This window comes from Pipistrellus kuhlii, unplaced genomic scaffold (genome assembly GCF_014108245.1).
Source record: "Pipistrellus kuhlii isolate mPipKuh1 unplaced genomic scaffold, mPipKuh1.p scaffold_m20_p_2, whole genome shotgun sequence".
Taxonomy (NCBI): Eukaryota; Metazoa; Chordata; class Mammalia; order Chiroptera; family Vespertilionidae; genus Pipistrellus; species Pipistrellus kuhlii.
The window spans coordinates 17,049,663-17,070,371 of record NW_023425515.1 but is presented as its reverse complement, the minus strand read 5'-3'; the positions used below and the strand labels follow the sequence as shown (position 1 = coordinate 17,070,371).

At 37.6% G+C, this 20,709-nt stretch overlaps 1 protein-coding gene across 2 annotated transcripts in view; it reads right to left on the bottom strand.

Annotated features, from left to right (window-relative positions):
* LEKR1 (leucine, glutamate and lysine rich 1) overlaps positions 1-20,709 on the bottom strand; it is a 122,727-nt gene that overhangs the window by 87,113 nt on the left and 14,905 nt on the right. Inside the window, exon 4 of one of the 2 annotated variants that reach the window (XM_045583628.1) lies at positions 11,640-11,854. The exons of the other annotated variant lie outside the window; for it this stretch is intronic. Coding sequence (XP_045439584.1) covers positions 11,640-11,854 — 215 coding nt within the window. The remainder of the gene's footprint in view (positions 1-11,639; positions 11,855-20,709) is intronic. 2 annotated transcript variants of the gene reach the window in all.

Genomic DNA, 20,709 nt, shown 5'->3' with positions numbered 1-20,709 from the left:
TGCTCCCTGTTTTTAAAAAATCAATCTGTTATTTAACAATATAACATTTGTGAAAAATATGTTCTCTGTACAGTATGAGTCTTTTGAACATAAAGAGTCCTGAAGGTAAAATAAGCTTTAAAAAAAAGTTTGTAAAACTCATCTACAAAATCATTGACACAATAAAAATGTATAATTATTACAATGTGAAATTGTTTTCCTCCTCCTCTGAGCCTTGATTATCTAAAACACATGTGTCAAACACAAGGCCCGCGGGCCAAATCCATCCCGCCAGGCCTTGCAATGTGGCCCGCACCACGCTGTCATCACTGCACTCCGCTGCGTTTCCATCACAATGACAGTTTATGACTGTTCAGTAAACCATTCGGCCCTCGAATTAGGCTGGATTTTAGATTTTGGCCCCTTCTCTGATTGAGTTCGACACCCCTAATCTAAAAGCTAATACCATACTTAATATGCATCTCCCTTCTTCCCAGCTTTATTGCCCCACTGTCCCTCCAACTAGGGCAAGGAAAATGTTATACACCATTTTCCATTTCTCCCCTCTCTCTGTTTCTTTGCTTCCCTCAGGCACAGTGTCCCCAGGCATAGTGTCTGCTGGCTGGCAGCAGGTGAGACACATCCATCCTCTTCGGAGAGCAGATGATTACAAAGCCCAGGAGTAATCATACACAGTGACAAAATTCAATATAAAAACTCATGTCCATTAATGGAAAAATGGAATATAAACTCCAGGAAATTATTATGATTCAATATTTTAAATTATATTTGAATGATACACTTTCCAATGTGTCTTTGACATTCATCTAAAATCACACAGAAGCAAAGCCAGGATATCTTTCACAGCTCTCTAAGCACTTATCTGAGCACAAATATTAGAGGATTTAGCATGAGGGAGGTTGCCTGCTGAGAACAGAAACTGAAATGCCAGGAGGCATATTAAAAACCAGTGTAAATGATGCAATTCATGGCAGACAGCCATCTCTAGGCCTACATGAATTTATTGTTAATAGGAAACAGAGGTGGCAGCAAGAGGGACACCATTCCACTTCTCCATTCTTGACATACATATAATTTATAATATAGAACAAAACAGAAGCGTGACACCTTCTAGGAGTTGTGTAAACATTCTTATGTTAATACAGTGGTACATCAAAATGAAATGTCATATGAAAACCTTGACTTCAAGATTCATTTTATATGTTTCAATCACTCAGTATATTAGCAAACACCTACCATGTACCCATCATGGTGTGAGGTCCTATGAGTAATACAAGGGAAGATAAAAGCAGCTATTGTTCTCAAAGATTTTGATGCATTAAAAAAAACAAGACTTGCCCTGGCCAGTGTTACTCAGTGGTTACTGAAAGGTCATGGGTTTGATTCCTGGTCTAGGGCAAATACCCCTGATCATGTGTAGGACACAATCAATTGATGTTTCTTTCTCCCTCTCTCTTTCTCTTTCCCTTCTTCCCCTCCTACTCTCTCCCCTCTCTTTTCTTTTTTCTCCCTCTCTCTTTCCTTTCCTCCTTCCCTCTTTGCCTTCCACTCTTGCTGAAAGCAATGGAAAAAATATCTTCAGGTGATAATAAAACAACAAAAAAGACAAGACTTAAGAACAAACACCTCCACTACCAACAAAAAGACACAAAATAAGACAATACATATTTAACTGCTAAATGGTTTATTGAAAAATATAAGTGCTATATGATATCAAAAAGATCATTATAGATTAGAGTAACTAGAGATAATATCATAAAAAGAAGGAACTTAAAGAATCAAAATAATCTAACCTCAAAAGAAGAAACAGAATGGGATAATGGAAGGGAAAACCACATATAAACACAGTGAAATGAGAATGGCCCCAGAGAGTTTTATACTAACTCAAATCTATATAAAAATTACATGGAGTGGTGAACACACAAGCAATATACAAATAATGTATTACAGAATTGTACACCTAAAACCTATATAATTTTATTAAACTATGTCATTCCATAAAAAGTAAAATTAAATAAATAAAAACAAAGTCAAAGAAAAAATGTTGCTGGGAGGAATAACTAAGATAATTTAAAAAGGAAGTTCACACAATTATCAAAAGAAAAAAAATTAGATATGACCAACAAATTGTTTAACCATTAAACATTTTTATAATTTATTGCTAAACAGAAAGACTACAATAATTTGAAGAAAAATTGTAAATATAATTTGTTTCTTTTTGCCATGGAATAGAGAAAGAATACTCTCAGGCTTGGGTACAACTCCGGCTGTGGCTCCGACAGTCAGAGTGAACTTGCTTCCAAGTTTTAGCAAACATTAAACAAATAATCCTAAGTATAAAGAACACTAAGAAATGGACAACAATGTCATGGGACCCCTGCAGGGTCAGGAAATACCTTTCAGAGGATATAACGTGTAAACTAAGACCTGAAAAGGGCAGGAGGGAAAAGATGGTGGAAGGGTGAAGAGTCCCCAGTAGAAGATACAATAGTGCCTTTTAGGAACTGAAAAAAATAGTCTAAGGTGACTAGAACAAAAAGAGTGAGAATAACGAAGGGCCAGAGATCATACAGAATCTCAAACCATAAAGAAGATTTGGGACTTTATTCAGCTAAGAACAATGCAAACTGTTGCAGGTAAAGTGGTGGAGTGTAATGATCAGATATGTATTTTGACACAATCACCTGAGTTGTGGAATAAAGAATAGGTTAGAAATGGGCAACAGGTCATGTAGGGTAGGTAGATGTTCAAACAGAGAGTGAACCGGGATGATGTCTCTATGGATTGAGAAACATATGGATAGATTCAAAAGATATTCAAGAAGAAGGTGATAAAATAGGAGAAATCAAACATGGTGCCCAGGATTGATAATGTCATCATAATTACACTTTGTTATATAAGGAATTAATATATTGTATTAAATTTACATTTATATATATTATAGGCCTGATGCACAAAATTCACATAAGGGGCTCAGCCCCTGCTGCCACAGCTTCGTCGATAAGGATGTCTGGTCTAATTAGCATATTATGCTTTTAATTATGCTTTTATTATTATAGAAGATATACTAGAGGCCCAGTGTACAAAATTCATGCATGCGGGGGTGTCCCTCAGCCTGGTCTGCACCCTCTCCAGTCTGGGATCCATCAAGGATGTCCTACTGCTGGTTTATAAGGATTGGGCCTAAACTGGCAGTTGGACATCCCTCTCCCAATCTGAGATTGCTGGCTCCTAACTGCTCACCTGCCTGCCTGCCTACCTGATTGCCCCTAACCATTCTGCATGCCGGCCTGCTAGCCCCCAACTACCCCCCCCAACCTGGTCACCCCCAACTGCCCCCTGTGCCAGTGTGCTCACCCCAACTGCCCCCCTGCTGGCCTGCTCACTCCAAACTGCCTCTCCCCCCTGCTGTCCTGATCACCTCCACCTGACCCCCACTGATCACCTGTGCACCCCCAACTGGCCCCCCTGCTGGTATGTGTACCCCCAATGGCCCCACTCCCCACCAACCTGATCACCCACAACTGCCGTCCCATCCTGGCCTTATCATCCACAACTGCACTCCCTTCTTGGCCCCTAACTGCCTCTACCTTGGCCCCACCACAAAAGGGGGGGGGTGGCTTTGACCAGAACAACATCTGAAAGATCTACTGGAAGATCTCCCAGTCTAATTAGTATATTATCCTTTTATTAGTATAGATAGAGGCCTGGTGCACTTGTGGGGACCGGCTGGTTTCCCCTGAAGGGTGTCCTGGATCAGGTTAGGGGTTCTCTTGGGGTGTGGGACAGCCTGGGTGTGGGGCCTGTGGTAGTTTGCAGGCTAGCCATGCCCCCATGGAGTAGGGTAAACCTCTAGTAATAAATTATGGAGCCAAGATTCAAATTCAGGCAGTGTGATGGTAGAACCAGACTTTCAACCCTACCTAGTGCTGCATACTAATGATGGGGAAAACATCTCCTAAAGTTAAGAAGATAAGAATGGCATGAAAATGAAGAAAGAGCTAAGGAAACAGCTAGCATAAACTTCAGATTAAGCTTGTTTGTTTGGAGAGTCTTGAGGAAAAGTTCTAAAGAAAGGACTATCTAAAGAAAAGGTAAAAATATTATAGAAAGAGGAATAATAGTATCAGGTTCCTGGAACCTCAAGCACCAGTACAGTGTGGTTAGTTTGAGTTATCCACATTTGGGGTTTTCCAGGCTGATATGATGGAAGGAAATGGGACAAGGGACTTTAAGATATTGTCAAGGGAGCCAAAACCAATTTGGCTCAGTGGATAGACCATCGGCCTGCGGACTGAAGGGTCCCAGGTTCGATTCCAGTCAAGGGCATGTACCTTGGTTGCCAGCACATCCCCAGTAGGGGGTATGCAAGAGGCAGCTGATCGATGATTCTCTCATAGATGTTTCTAACTCTCTATCCCTCTCTCCTCCTCTCTATAAAAAAATAATATATATATTTATATATATATACACACACACATACATATACAGTATATACATATACACACACATATATATCACATATATATGATATTGTCAAGGGAATGATTGACATCTTAGACCATGGACTTCAAAAGAAAGTGATAACAGAAAGAGACAGAGAGGTGGCAGAGGCATCAATAGATTTCAGGCCTCAATGAAACTGATCAAGTTGGGAGGTGAAGAGTGTAGAATGGGTGCCCAAGTTAATCATTTCAGATATGGAGCCACTTTGGCTAGTGGAAGGAATTTTCCATTTTCACCACATCTTTAGATTACTTTAAAAGCAGGCTAGTAACACATGAAGACGATTTCTGGTTGAGTTCTTCACATTGTTTCCAGGAACAGCTTCCCTGACAATTCTGTGAATGCAACCAACCTGTCTCTTGTTAATACTGGGTGGCTTTTTGTACATTTGGGTTTCTTCACTTGAACAAGCAAGGGTCAAGATCTGGTGTGCCCTGTCCTTCAAAACAGGTCTCTGCTGGATGGCATGAGAATCTTCATGCCATCGCTTGCCATAGCCACATTTGTTTGGCATCTTCAACTAATCCAAATAGTGACATTACAGAAAAGACAAAAATAAAGAATTTAATAAGCTGTTTGAACACTATTGTTTAATCTCTTTGTTTGTTTAGCCATCTATAAAATAGATATAACAGGAGTTGCTGATCATACCTCACTCAATGAGTTCATTCATTTCCCCCCAATTTGAAATTGTTCCCATTTAGAAATACATAAATAATAATTTGAGAAAAAAACAAACTGTACACTTTTTGAAGATGCATTAATTCAAACCTGTAGCAAATTAAAATAACATGATCTGACTTGTTTGTTCAAGCCTGGTGGTAAGTGAAGCAGTAAGGAGGTGGTTGGAGAGGAGGGGATGGAGAGAATGCTAACAGCAAGGCAAGCCGAGGCTGTGTTCATTGGAACCGTTTTACTGCCTCCTCAATGAGCAGCAGCATGGAGCCCAGCATCAGAGAGGCAGCCATATATTGCCTATTAAGATGCACTTCAGATACATGGATCATGCAGGTTCTCACTAATGCCTGAATGCCCTCCAAATTATCTCCCATAGACCTCTTGCAGATTCCTGCCAGAGCTAAGTCAGCCTTGCTTACATAAATACATAAACAAATTAAATAAATAAAAAACACTTCCCAGTCCCTGCTCCTTTCCCACTCCTACAAAAAAAAAAAGGCTGTGAGTACAGAAGTGCCTGGAGTATAGGTAAAAGGAATTGCAGGACTGACACATTTGGTTTCTTGATTTTCATCCCAACACCACTCTTCTCTTTCCCGCCTATGTTGTTAACTTTACTAAGGCCTTTTAAAACACCCCATGTTCTTTTTTGGAAAGAAATGGGCATCTTCTATATATATAAAAGTCTAATGTGCCAAGTGTCCCCTCAGGAGTTCAACTGGGAGACTGGGGAGTTCGATCATTCGCTATGACGTGCGCTGACCATCTGGGGGCAGCACGGAATAAAGGAAGGCCTCGGCCAGCAGCTGGAAGGCCCTGACCAGCCCTGATCACTGGCCAGGGCTAGGGATCTATCTGTGCATGAATTTCTAGTAATAAATAAAAAATAACAATTACGTTTTAAAGTTAAGCTTTCTATAACATCTCTACTCCAGTGTTTTTCAACCTTTTTTGGGCAAAGGCACACTTGTTTCATGAAAAAAATCACGAGGCACACCACCATTAGAAAATGTTAAAAAATTTAACTCTGTGCCTATATTGACTATATATAAAGTAGTTCTCTTGAATAGGAATCAAATAAACACAAAGAAAGTATTTTATAATTACTTTATTATGAAATATTAAGTAAACAAAATAGTGAAAAATTATAAAATTCTTGTCTTGTCTGCACCTACGGCACACCAGGCAACATCTCGCGGAACAGCGGTTGAAAAACGCTGCTCTACTCCACTGAGCAGAAATACAGGGTGTGGACCTAATCAAAGTTGGGCTTGGCAATTTAAAGCCCCAATTAAATTGGAATTAATTACTGTGGAAACACTAAATTGGGATATTTCTAGACCCAAGAATTCTCCTTGTGATATTAGGCAATACTTAGAGATCCAAGTAGGTGGAAATGTGATGATATCTATTGGAGGGGGGAAAGGGGACAGAGAATGGTATGCTATTAACCTTAGTTAACACACATGGAAAGGTGTGTGTTGGGGGGGGGGTGGTTGGAAACATCACTGGATTCCTGCCATGCACAGAGTAATGTGAATATCATTCATGTAGCTGCTTCTCTGACCATTTTATAGACAAGTAACAAAAGTACAAAAAGATTTCAAGACAATATCATGGGCTAGGTAATAACAGGGCCTCCACTGTTTAACCATATCAAACATTGCTTCCCTTCATTCATTCTTATAATTCCCACTAGGATTTACTCCAATACAAATTGTATTTTATGTTACAGTGATAAATAATAACAAATTATAAGTATGGAAAATTCAAGGGTAGAAGATAAATAGAAAGACTACTGAATATCTGGGACTGAAACTTTACAATGCTGATTTAAAGCTTGGAGGGGAGGGGGGGGGGGGAGAGAGTCTTCCTTTAAAAAGACAAAACATGGTTACCAAACCTTGTTTTGGTAACCATGTTGCTATAGCAATAACATAATGATACACAGAAGGGCTTTCAAAGTTATACTGGTAATAAAAGATATACATGCATATATAGGTCTAGCAGTGTTATTGACTAAATATCAATCTCCCTATCTAGTAACAAGGAAACCCATGTAAACATTATTTATACCAATAGTAAAAACACCTGTCAACTTCTGTTTACAGTTTGCACGTGTCCATAGAGAGAAGGCATAAAGGAAAACAGTATCTTCTATACCTAAGAACTTTGGTCTGGAACGTAACCTAGTGCTGATGTGGGAGAATAATAAAAAGATGATAGATAACAGGATTAGCTGGTCTTATTCACAGGGTGTGAATAAAACTTGCTTAGGTTTCTCAGACTTTAAGTAGTGCATAGTACAAATGTCAATATAATAAGTGCATATTTATACTTCCGGACTAAGAAAAACAGAGGCCTGAAAGAGAATGCTTTCCAAATGGTCCTCAACCTTTTCCCTGCCTTCCCCATGTGCCCGATCACACTCGCATCAACAGCAGCTCTCGTTTCACTGCAGAGATTCTCACTCTTCCCCAAAAGGAACAGTCAGAATTTCAGAAGAGAAGTGAGGGTGTGAAAAGGCTCCCAGGGATTTGAAATGGTTCCCTAAGAGGTATTCCCCACGTGATAAGAACTATACTTCTACATCAGTTCTTTGTTCTATAAAATCTTGATTATTCAAGATTCAGTTGTCCCAAACATTTTTGACATGTCTGCCTCTTGCATTACTTCCGTACACAGCAGAATACTGCAAAAGTAGACAAAGCATGGCCTGGACAAAGACGTGTACAAAAGACATTGATTTATTTTTTGATATACTGTTCTTCTTCCTCTCAAAGAACGACAGTAAGCATGTGCATGTGATTTTCCAGAGGAAAATGTAATGGTCAGGTGAGGCGGGCCCTGGAAGCGTCTTCTTCCTGACAACAGAACCTGATACTGTTTCAGGAAGCAATGAGCCAACTCCCTGTGGTGTGTTCCCCAGACGGCCCTGCAGTTATGGGAGAGCCTTGGATTTCCTAATACAGGCCTTTCCTCCCACTCTTTGTTTTGTATCCCTGCCTTCTGGCAGTGCATGAGCCATTTTGAAATCACAAGAACCAGCGTGAGGCAGAAGGCCCACTCACTGAGAAATGTAGAGAGCGATGGGAAGGGGCTGGTTCCCAGTGACATGGCTGAACTGCCTGTACCCCTTCTTCTTGATTCAAGAAACAAATAAACCCTTGTCAATTTAAGCCTCTTTCTGCAGATTACATTCCTAACTGATATAACTGGTCTATGTGGGAAATATGTTTGGCAGGGGAAGGTAATAATTAACAAAATCTGCCTTGTTCTCCCCATCACCCTCTACTCTAGTCAACTACACCTATTTCCTCCAACTCCTTTTTATAAACTCAGAGACACACTCTGTGTTAATTTTATCCCAAACTGTGGCCTCAATCTGGTTCTCTGAACCCTTAGTACCTACCTTTGCCCCTTCCATGGGCTGACTACTCTCCACTTGACTTACATGACTCACCTGATTTGTGACAACAGCTAACTACTATGTCCAACAGAACTCTTACGTCTGGTTTTTCATGGACAGGTCTATCCTGCTGCTCAAATCTCCATGCAGTCTCAATTTGGCATGAGCAGAAGAGAGGTCAAAGAGGAAATGTTTAGCAAGCATAGAGAGATGCATTTATGTAACTACTGACTTTTGTGAGAATTTAGTCAAGTATTTAAGTTTTTATTCAAAGCAATATTTAATTTGCCAAAAATCAACTCAAGGTCACAACCAAAATGAAATAGGCCCAATTACTCCTAGGCCCTCCCTCTTAAAACTACAAAATCCTGATCATAACACATAAGCAAAGGAAGACTCTGAAAGATGGAAAGAAGGCAAGTGGCCTTGGGACTTGACAAACACCAAGGCAAGGAGATCCCTGAGTTTCCTTATTGTCTCTCAATCTCCCAGGCAGGGTCCTTCAAAAGTTTCCAACCTAGAATCACCTACAAGCCACACTAAAAAAAAACCACAAAAGACATTCTCCCTAAAATGTCCGATCTACTTAACTTATCAGGAAAAGAATGGCTCAACAACAGAAAGCATTCTTTGCAATATCTTCTCCAGCCAAACATCAACTATAAACTGTACCTCCGCACTTCATAGCTTCACACATAGCTTCATCAGGGCTGCAGCTGAGCAAGGAGTTGATCTTCTACACCATACCACCCCTATCCCACAGAAACAGGTAGTGCGCCCCAATCTACCTAACTGGTGAGTCAGTAGGGTGAGTTGGAAGCCAATTTTTCATTATCCTATTTCAGAAGCAAGCTATGTTTCAACTCCCCAAACAGAGTAGTGTCAGCTAGGCCAATGGGGAGTTGAGCCTCTATCAAACCCTGCACCAGTGAGTCTACAAAGTACACGTTGGTAGAAGTAAGTACTCCATTTTCCTTCTATTCCTTGTGTCAGTGAGATCCAGTGGGGAACTAAACCTCCAAACCCAACTGGCAGCAAAGAGGCCAAGCGAAGCAGTGAAAACCAGGACTCCTAATGCTGCTCCCCATTCACATCCTGTCAAAGGGTCTCAATAGAGAGCCTCCAGCCCTCCCTGCATCAAAGAGGTAGAATAAGGTGCTGAGAGACAGAGGAGTCAACACTCTGATTCCCTATCACTGGTGCCAGTGAGACTAGCTGAGCCTCCACTTGCATCTGGCATCAACAAGGCAGAATCAAGTGAGGGAAGGCAGTGCTGGTTGGTATTTTCCCATCCCTTGGTGTCAGCAGGAGCCAAGCTTCTGCCCCTACCCTGCTGCAACAAAACATTGTGAGTCAGTCTTCTGATTCCCTGCCTCCCTGGTGACAGTAAGCTCAACAGCAGGGAGCTGATCTTATATAGCCCTGCAGAGACACAGGCAGTGTAAGCTGCTGATCTACTTTGGCTGGCAAAATGCGAATGGGGCCAAGGGATGGCCCTTCACTCCAGCAGTCTGATACAAGGCAGTGTTGGCAGGACAGTAGGAAGCTGAAAAAAACATACTCACCTGGCTATCATGCTATACCTCAACAGAGGGAGTACCTGCTAAATACATAGATACATACATACATACATACATACATATATGTATATATATATTTTTTATATATAGTATGTGTGTGTGTGTGTGTGTATATATATATATATTTTTTTTCAATAGGATCCAAAGTCTCATAGGATAACCTCCAAAATAAACAGGATTCAATGGAAAATCAATCATCATTCCAGAACCAAGAAAATCCATCAGTTCTATTTTTAATTTTTTTGAGGTAACTCCATACTGCTTTCTTCAGGGACTGCACCAATCGGCATTCCCATCAACAGTGCACAAGGGTTTCCTTTTCTCCGCATCCTCGCCAACATTTGTTGTTTGTTGATTTATTAATGATAACCATTTTAAAAACTATATGGCTTATATAAATTACGTATATTAAATAAATGTATCTATAATAAAGGTAAAGCATACTGGAGAATATGCACCAAACCATTAAAAGTGGGTTTATTTCCAGCAAAAAGCAATCAGCAGGATAAAAAGGGACTTTCTTGCCTTTTCTCCCATATACATCTTTTATTTTGTGTGTTTATGTACTAAAACAACACATTAAGGAAAAGAAAGTATAAATAAACACCAAAAAAAAGCATCTCTGACAGGCAAGAAAACCACTAAATTTTAAACTGAATACTTTAAGTTTCCCCCCCCCACTCAAATAGTATAAAATACTTTGTTATTCAGATTTAAAATTTAAAAAATTATAACAAAATTTCTTTGGTAAAGAACTACAAAACATTGGACTCAATTGACATTTAATGTAATTATTAAAATTTGTAATAAAATGTTATAGAAGTACTTAATCCTAAGAGATTTAAGAAAGTTTCTATTTTTGTAAAGACATGATGATATTCATTAAATTAATTAATTCAAGGTTTATTAACACCAACTGTTGATATTTTAAATGGAGAAATATTCCATGGGAAAAATGTAAATCCATAAAACTCCAGGAAAAAACCTTCTCTAGAAGTGTCTGTACAAGTTCATTGAAGTGTCTTGAGATAGACTAAATGGATTAGATTTGATAGTGTTCGAAACCTATTATTTAATTTTTTTCCAATTTCAGTGACTTAGATTCAAGGGCATTTAAAACAAAGGTTAGGCATCAGAAACTGCCAAAACTCACCTAGTTTTTGACAGACAAATCTTCCTAATGATAAAATTAAGATATAACTGGGGAAAAATAAAACTTAACCTATCTCAACTTACGGCTACTAAATTAATTGGTTTCTAATCATTCTGAAATAAATGTATGTCTAAAATAATACTCAAACTATAATTAATAATTACATTTATTAATTATTAATAATAAAAATTAACATGTATTCAAGTATTAATTATACCTGATACAGAAAAATTCTAGAAGAACATTGAAAATCTATTGTCTATACTTTTCTTCAAACTAAATAAATAACAGAAAAGAATAACATATTTCCAACCTTTCTGTTTTGGAGTCATTGTCAATTTTGTATTGTTCAAAATCTTGGCTAAGAGAATGTAGCTTTTCTTGAAGTTTCTTTTCACGTTCTACACTTCCTTGATAAAATTTCATCTCTTTTTCCATTGCTTTCACTTTTTCTTCCATAGCTTTAAATTCATGAAGAATTAGATAGCTGACTCCACAGTATTTACAAACCTTTTCTTCAGGGGGCATCTAGAAAATAGAATATAAATTTACTAAAATGGTATTTTTTAAATCTGAAGAAATGAAGCCCAACAGAAGATGTTATTGCAACTATGCTTGTCAAAGTAATTGTACACTGTACTATGTCATGGAGTGATAATTATGACATTGCTTATATCTGGATTAAATTTTTTTAAATTGCCATGATATTGATTCTGATACAAAATCTTGGAATTAGAAAAGAATCTTACAGAGTAATTATTTTTCCATGGTATCTCTAAGAAAGACTTGCTCTTGAAATATTTTCCGTAAAATAAAACAAAAAGGATGAGAACATAGTAACGATTCTTGTTTTAAGATGAGTTTTCCATGGAGTGGGAAGAAAGCATTGGCCTTTCCCTGCCAACAGCACCATGAGTCTGGAGATGCCTCTTGGCTTTTTCCGGTCTTATTTTCCTCATTTATAAAATTAGCCCACTGAACCAAATGAACTCTCAGTTCCTGTTCAGTTTTAACATTTTATGATTTTTACAGAACTTTACTTTCTATCATAAAACCACAAAGAAGAAAAATAGTTTGGACCTAATCTCTTCTCCCTAAATTAGTTCTTTCCCCGCAGGGAGTTATGGTTGTACTCATTTTATAGATAAGGAAAAGGAGACTATTGAAGTTTATAACCAGCTGGTAGGTGAAGACACGAGGATTAAACCCAGTTCTATTTAAAACCAATATCCATGTCTGTAACCATTTGTATCATATTTATCTACAAAGTGGATGTCAGCTAAATTCTTTTACTTTCTTCAGATATAATGTCCACATATCTCTGGACAACATTGGGGCAGCAAAATATAGTTTTAGTAAAGTCAAAAGAGAGTTAATTATTTTTTGTCTCAAGTACATAAATATTTTTCAAGTAACCTTTACTTGTCTTGCTATTCACAAAGGAAAAGAGACAGCTTCATTAAATATTTGCTCCAGGGCACTGGAAAGAAAACAACACTTGGATTATAAACAAAGTACTTACTCCTAATGTAACTTCCCTTAAGACTGTAGAAATGACTCCTGTAACTAAAAGTGAGGCCACCTTATGTGCTTATCAATGCTATTACACAAGACTAGGTTAAAACAAACTAATGATAAATTTTTATACAGTAAAATTTTGTACATTTAAACTTCAATAATAAAAATTTCAAATGTTAGAATAGTTATTATCAACAAGTAATAACAAGTGTTGGAGAGGTTGTGGAGTAAAAAGAACTCTCATTCACTGCTGGTGGGAATGTAAATTGGTACAGGCGCTATAGGAAACAATATGGAGGCTCCTCAAAAAATAAAGAATATAGTTATCTACCACCCAAAATTGAAAACACTTATTCACAAAGATAGATGAGCCCCTATGTGTATTGCAGCATTATTCACAGTAGCCAAGACATGGAAAACAACTGAAGTTTCCTCCGATATACAATGGAATGCTACTCAGCCATAAGAAAAGATGAAATACTGCCATTTTCAACAACATGGATGGATCTTGAGAATATCATGCTAAGTGAAATAAGTCAGAAAAAGTTAAGAACCATATGATTTCACTCATGTGTGGGATATAAAACTGAAAGAAACAAGTGAACAAAGAAGAAAAACAAACAAAAACTCATAGACACAGATAACAGTATGGTGGTTACCAGAAGGAAGGGGGTTGGGAGACTAATTAAGGTTCAAGGGGGTAAAATATATGGTGATGAAAGATTATTTGACTTTGGGTGGTGGGCACACAGTGTAATATACAGACAATATATCATAGAATTATACACTTGAAACCTATATAAGTTTATTAATAAATGCCACCCCAAAATATAATAATGTAGAAAATCAATGAATGACTTCATCAATCATCTAACTGCCACTAATACCAAAGTGTAGATTTAGGAAATAACAGGTTTTGTTTTTTTTTAAATATATTTTATTGATTTTTTACAGAGAGGAGGAGAGAGGGATAGAGAGCTAGAAATGGTGATGAGAGAGAAACATCGACCAGCTGCCTTTTGAACAGACCCTGGTGGGGATGTGCCCGAAACCAATGTACATGCCCTTGACCGGAATCGAACCCGGGACCTTTTAGTCCACAGGCTGACACTCTACCACTGAGCCAAACCAGTTTCGGCAGAAAATAACAGGTTTGAAAAAAAATCATGAAGATAACCTGGTTCAAGCCCTGGATGCGTTTACTGAGTCTACTCCAACCTAGATAAAGTTTTCAACACCTCAAATGACGGAAAACTGCTTTGTAAAGCAGCTTGTTGCATCATCTAACTGTTTGTCAGGAAATTTTCTTATGCTGACCCCAAATCTGCCTGCCTAGAGTGTCTACTGGCCCAAAATCTAGTAATCACGTGGAACAACCACACACCTCTTTCTTATATTTGAAGACAACTATCAGGAACACTCCTTATCTTCTTTTCCCAGGTCAACTTCTAATTCCTACAGCTATTTCCATTACGACATGGTTTTTAATTTCTTTCTCATTCTAGATAATTTTCTCTGAACTTGTTCCTGGATTCTACATCTGTTTTACATATGATACCCAGAATTGAATACTTCAGAGTGGCTGGTTTCACTGAAGCAGAATAAGAGAGTACTCAAAACTTCCCTCTTTCCAATATCTCATTAGTAGTATCATTAGTAATATCTTCTAATGCAACCCTAGATTACAGTGATCTCTTGTACTTTTAGCAATTTTGTTGCTATTATATACTATAACTGTCTTTTATGTTAAATAAAGTCATTTAAAAATACTGCACTGCAAAACCACATCTCATTGTACTGAATATAACAATCCACTGCTTTCCACCTTTCTTACAGATCTATCTTCCACAGTCTTGGCTTTCTATGTAGTAATGAGACCAAAATGCCCTCCACTCACCCACCCTACCCATGGCTGGCAGGTGGAAGAGGATTGGATATCACACCCAGAAGAAATAAGCCTTAAACTGGGAATGATCCATTTAGGCCTGTAAGTATTGAAGACACAGACATTTAGGAAACCTTTAGGGCTAACTACCAAATTATCTTTGAAACCAGCCTACATTTATTCATACTATCTTCAGGAATATTATGACAAAATTTGCCCTATGTCTTCATAAAGTCCATATATCCTGTGTCTACTCCAGTTACTGGATCTAGTAACTCTAGAATTCATGGATAAAAAAATGTTGACTATGACAAAGTTGAGGACAGAAGTTCACATCATATCTATCTCCCTGGTTGATGCTGACCCATCACTCAGCATATTTCAGGTATGACTCTTCAACTTGTTATTCATCTACCCAATTATCTTTGTAACCAGCCTATATGTATTATTTTCAGAAATATTGACAAGATTTGTCAAATGCCTTCAAAAGGTCCATATATTTGATGCCTACTACTGTTCCTGGATCTCATAACTCTATACAAAATTGAAGAGCAAGGTCTACCTTTTGGTTCTCTTAATGAACATAAAACTGGCCCAATTTTATTCTTTCTCTAATATATTCTCATAAATCATCCTTTGATAGTATATTTTAGAATCCTGCCTGAAATTGAAGTTGAGTTCACCGGTTGTAGTTTATGGTTGTTTTATACATTGAATAGCATTTGTATGTTTATCCTCTTACTCCCTGTGTGTCTTCAAAGATCACCTAGAGTGGCTCTGCAATCCCATTCAAAGGTGCTGTCAGTCCCCAGGAATATAACTCATCTACATCAAGAGACCTAAACTAATTCAGAGCAGACGGATATTTTTTTGCAATCGCTTTGTCCATTGTGAGTTTTGGTTCCTTCTCATCAATTTGAAAATTATATTGCTAACTCCAAGGCTCTTTTATCCTTAACCTTTTGCCTATTAATCACAGTTCTTGCCTTACTCCTAGCAGAGCACCCTATCCTTAGTCTAAAGAAAACTCTTGCTGAAGGAGCTTCTTTGCAGCCTGATGTACAAAACAGAAATAGCATTAACTTCACAGTTGTGAAAGCTATTAGAATGTTATTCCACCCTAGCAATTATGGTTGGAAGCTAAAATAAGTGAAGTAAAACATTTTATAGAACAGGTCTTCTGGAAGTTCAGCAAAGAAAGCCAAAAGGTGATATCATTATGATCTAGGAAGCAAGACAATCAAATTATAAAATACTAGGCCCCTATGAGTAGCCTCCAGACTTCATCTAGTATAATCTGAATCACTGAGTGATCTATGTTAAGCAAGTATATTAAACAAAAGAAGTCTTCAATGCTATTAAACTGTAAATAATTTTCTGTATATAAAACTGCAACAGTTTTATAAAAAAGTAATAACACTTTCAAATTCTTAGTGTCTATACAGCCTAATTACTTAGGGCATTTCTGTGAAACCTGAGAAGATATGATATACTATAATTATGTTCTCAAATGAATTAAAAGTTATACTTTTTTGTGAAATATAATTTGTGCTTCATCGTTATAACTTGGTGTTATATCATCTTGTTTTGTGAGTAAAATAATGACATGCTGTCATTCTTGACAAAATGGCTGTTATTAGCAGGATATCTTTGCTTTCTAAAAGATGTACTTTGGAAGAGCATTAGCAAATGCAGTATATTAGGCAAATCAGAGCCATTGAAAAAATACATTTTAAAATAAACTTCTCAAATGCATTTTTACTTCTTAAATTATAGTTATTTAATTTAAAAAAAAAAAGGATTCAAAGGTTAAATTATGCTTTGAATCCTTTTTAAAACTCCTGTCTGTGCTTCAATAAGAAAAGGCACTCAGTAACCCCCTGCTGCCCAATTGAGGCATTCTCTGCTCCAAAAATAGTTTCTCCTTTTTTTGCCCCACATGTCCAAATGCTTATTATGTGTGGTTAAGGAGAAAAGAAACAGTACCAACAACATAAACTGTTTCCCCTTCCAAGATCTGCATCACAAAGATGCGTTTCTACTCAAGAACAGTGAATGTCTAGCTAGAGAATTTCACTCAGATTGGGAGAACCATTTTGAGACAGAACAGTAGACTTTTTGAGCCACACAGATGACCTGACCATTTCATAAGGCCATCAGGACCCTTTGTCATCAATAAGTCAATTTGTTTTACCACAATTTAAAAATCAGTTTGGTAAAAAAGCATCCACAGACCCCCCCACACCTGCATTATATTTAACGGTGAAAGAGGGAGTGAATTTTCCCCTAAGGAATAAAGCAAGTATGTTCACTCTCTCTGCTTCTATACAACATAATGCTGGAAGTTCTAGCCGGAGTAATAAGGCAAAAAGAGGAAATAAAGGGCAGACATATCAGAAAGGAAGAAACAAAACTTTCCCTATTTGAGATGACATGATTGTTAACCCTGAAAATCCCAAGGAATCCTGTATAATAAAAACCTAATATGCAAATCAACCGAACAGCAGAACGACTGGTTGCTATATGTGCACTGACCACCAGGGGGCAGATGCTCAATGCAGGAGCTGCTCCCAGCCAGCAGGCCCCAGGCCAGCCAAGGCAGTTGCCAGTGGGGAGCTCCTCCAATCACCCTCCAGGTCACCCCACAGATTGACACTAATTCCCGGCCAGGCATAGGGACCCTACCCATGCATGAATTTCATACATCAGGCCTCTAGTTCACAATAAAACTCCTGTAACTAATAAGTTCAGCAAGGTCAATGATTTAAGATAAACATACGAAAACCAATTGTAGTTCTATATACTAAAGATGAACATGTGCATGATGAAAGTAAAATTACAATCCCAATTACAATTGCTCAAAAAACGAAGTGCTTAGTGTAAATCCAACAAAACTTGTACACTGAAAACATAGATGGTAAGAAATCAAAGATCTAAATAAATGGAGAGACATATTCATACTGTGTTTATGAATTGGAAGATACAAAGTATTAAAGATATCAATTTTCCCTGGATTTATATATACATTTAATTTCTTATAAAAATTCCAGCCAGATATTTTTATATAGAAAGAGTCAAGATTGTTCTCAAATTTACATGGAAAGGCAAAGAAACTACAAGAGCTAAAACAATCTTGAAAAATAAGAATAAAGTGGGAGGAATCATTTTATATGATTTCAAGACATATAATGCAACAGTAATAAAATACTGTGTGGTATTGGCAGAAGGATAGACAAAAAGACCAATGGAATAGACTAGAGAACCCATAAATAAATCTATATAAATATACTAAATTGACTTTTTTGGCAAATTGAAAAAGCAATTTAATAAAGAAAAAATAGCCTTTCAAGAAACAATAGTGGAACAATTAGATACCCATAAGTTTAAAGACAAGAACCTCAACCTTAACCTTATACCCTCTACCAAAATTAACTCAAAATGAATCATGGACTTAAGTGTAAAACATAAAAACATGACTTTAGAAGAAAAAAAAATCTAAGGTAAAATCTTCAGGATCGATACGAGACAGAGTTCTTATACTTGATACAAAAAGCATAATCCATAGATGGAAAAACTGATAACCCAAATTCCATCAAAATTTAAAACTTTTTCTCTACAAAAACCCTATGAATGAAATGAATGAATAAACCACAAACTAGGGGGAGGGGGGATTTTCAAATCACATATCTGACAAAAGACTAGTATCTAGATTATTTAAAGAACTCATAAAACAGTAAAAATAAAAAAAAAATCAAATTTAAAAATAGTCAAAAGACATGAAGAAACATTTCACCTAAGAGACTATACATATGCCAAATAAGCATATGGAAAGATACTCAACATCATTAATCATTAGGAAAATGCAAATTAAAACCACAGTGAGCTATCACTACACAACTATCAAAAAAGCTAAAAGAGGAACTAATGCCAAATGCTGGTCAAGTGTAGAGAAACTGGGCCATTCATACATTGCTGGTGAGAATGTGAAATGGTACAGCTTCTGGAAAAGTTTGGCAGTATTTTAAAAAACTAAACATGCAACTACTGTACAAGCTAGCAATTGCACTCTTGGGCATTTATCCCAGGAAAATGGAAACATATGTTCTCATAAAAACCTATACGCAAACATTTATAGCAGCTTTACAAGTAATTGCCAAAAACTGGACAAAACCCAGATGTTCAACAGGTTAAATAAACTGTAGTACATTCATACCATGTAAAAGTACTCAGCAATAAAAAGAAACTATTGATACATGCAATAACATGAATAAAACTCCAGAGAATTACAGAGTGAAAAAACTAATCTCAAAAGGTTACATATTGAATGATTCCATTTATGTAACATTCCTGAAATGACAAAATTTTAGAGATCAAATCAGTGGTTGCTATGGGTCATGGATTAGGCTTGGGGGATAGAGTGGTGTAGGTGTATATAGGGGGAGGGGGAAGTGAATGTGGCTACAGAAGGTCAACAGGAGGAATCCTTGTTGTACAGACTGTTTTATATCTTAACTAAAGGTGTGGTACACAAAATTTGTGCATGGGGGGTGGGTCTCCCTCAGGCAGCCTGCACCCTCTCTAACTTGGGACCCCTTGGAGAATCGTCCGACGGCTCTCTCACAATCCGGGACTGCTGACTCCTAACCACTAATCTGCCTGCCTGCCTCATTGCCCCTAACCACTCTACCTACCAGCCTGATCACTTCCTAACCACTCCGCTGCCAGCTTGATTGATGCCTAATTGCTCCCCTGCCAACATGATCATCCCCAACTGCCCTCCCTGCTGGCCCCAATTGCCCTCCCCTGCTGGCCTGACTGCCCCTAACTGCATTCCCCTGTGGGGCCGAGAGGACTGGGAGACTGAGGCTGGATGAGGCTGGATGCTGTGGGGACTAGGTGAGGCAGGGCTGAAGGGACTGGGGGACTCAAGATGGGATGAGGTGGGACTGAGGGGCATGAGGAATTGAAGCTGGATGAGGCGGGGCTGAGAGGACTGGGCACTGCCATCTTATGAGGGCATGATGGTCAATTAGCATATTCCCTCTTTATCAGATTTTATTAATGTTGATAGCCTGGTAGTATAGTTTGCCAAATGCTACCATTGGAAGAAGTTGGGGGAAGAGTACATGGGATCATTTCTTATTAATGCATGTGACTCTATAATGATGTTAAAATAAGAAGTTTAATTAAAAAAAATTAGAAAAATTTAAAAAATCAATCTGGGTCTAAAATACCAAAGATTTTTCCATAAACAAATTTTATTGAGAAATTTTAAGAAATGTTGGCTTCATACATAAACACACCTGTGTTTATCTACATATACTTCCAAAGTATATTTCCTTTAATACCTACTTTTCCACTGGGAAACCCCACCTTGGTAAACTCTGTGACCTTCCATGGCTAGCCAACAAAAGTATTTTGGACTACAAATTCACAAATGCAAATTTGTTTCAAGATTCATAAGTACATTTTTTTAAAAACCATTTTCCTAATAACCTATCTTGGATAACAATATCCAAGTGAATAGTCTCTCCAAGAATTACACAGCTTCCTACTTATTTTCTTGTTAGGTTTTAAAACCACAACTGCTTAAAAACACAGCATACATACCCCCCCACACATATACACATATCATTACTTTTCCAGAATAATAATGTTAACATTTCTATGACCATTTTCTCATTTTTTCTCCTCTATTTTAACTCAACACAAAATCTGACTCTAGCCACAGCGGCCCAAAATGACCTGGAAAATTAAGTTTATTTTTCCTGGCAATGACAATCTGTGCTTGGAAATATAAAACTGTTATTCTGAATAAATTTCAAAGTTTCAAAGTACTAAAATTACTATACCGAAACAGGACAAAATGAGCTGTTACTGCTAGAGAAAAGGACTGTTATCCCAGAAAGAGCAGTGTGTCTCCAATCCTTGCAGCACCACTTCTGTTTTATAAAATAAACAACTCTGGCCTCTTTATTTT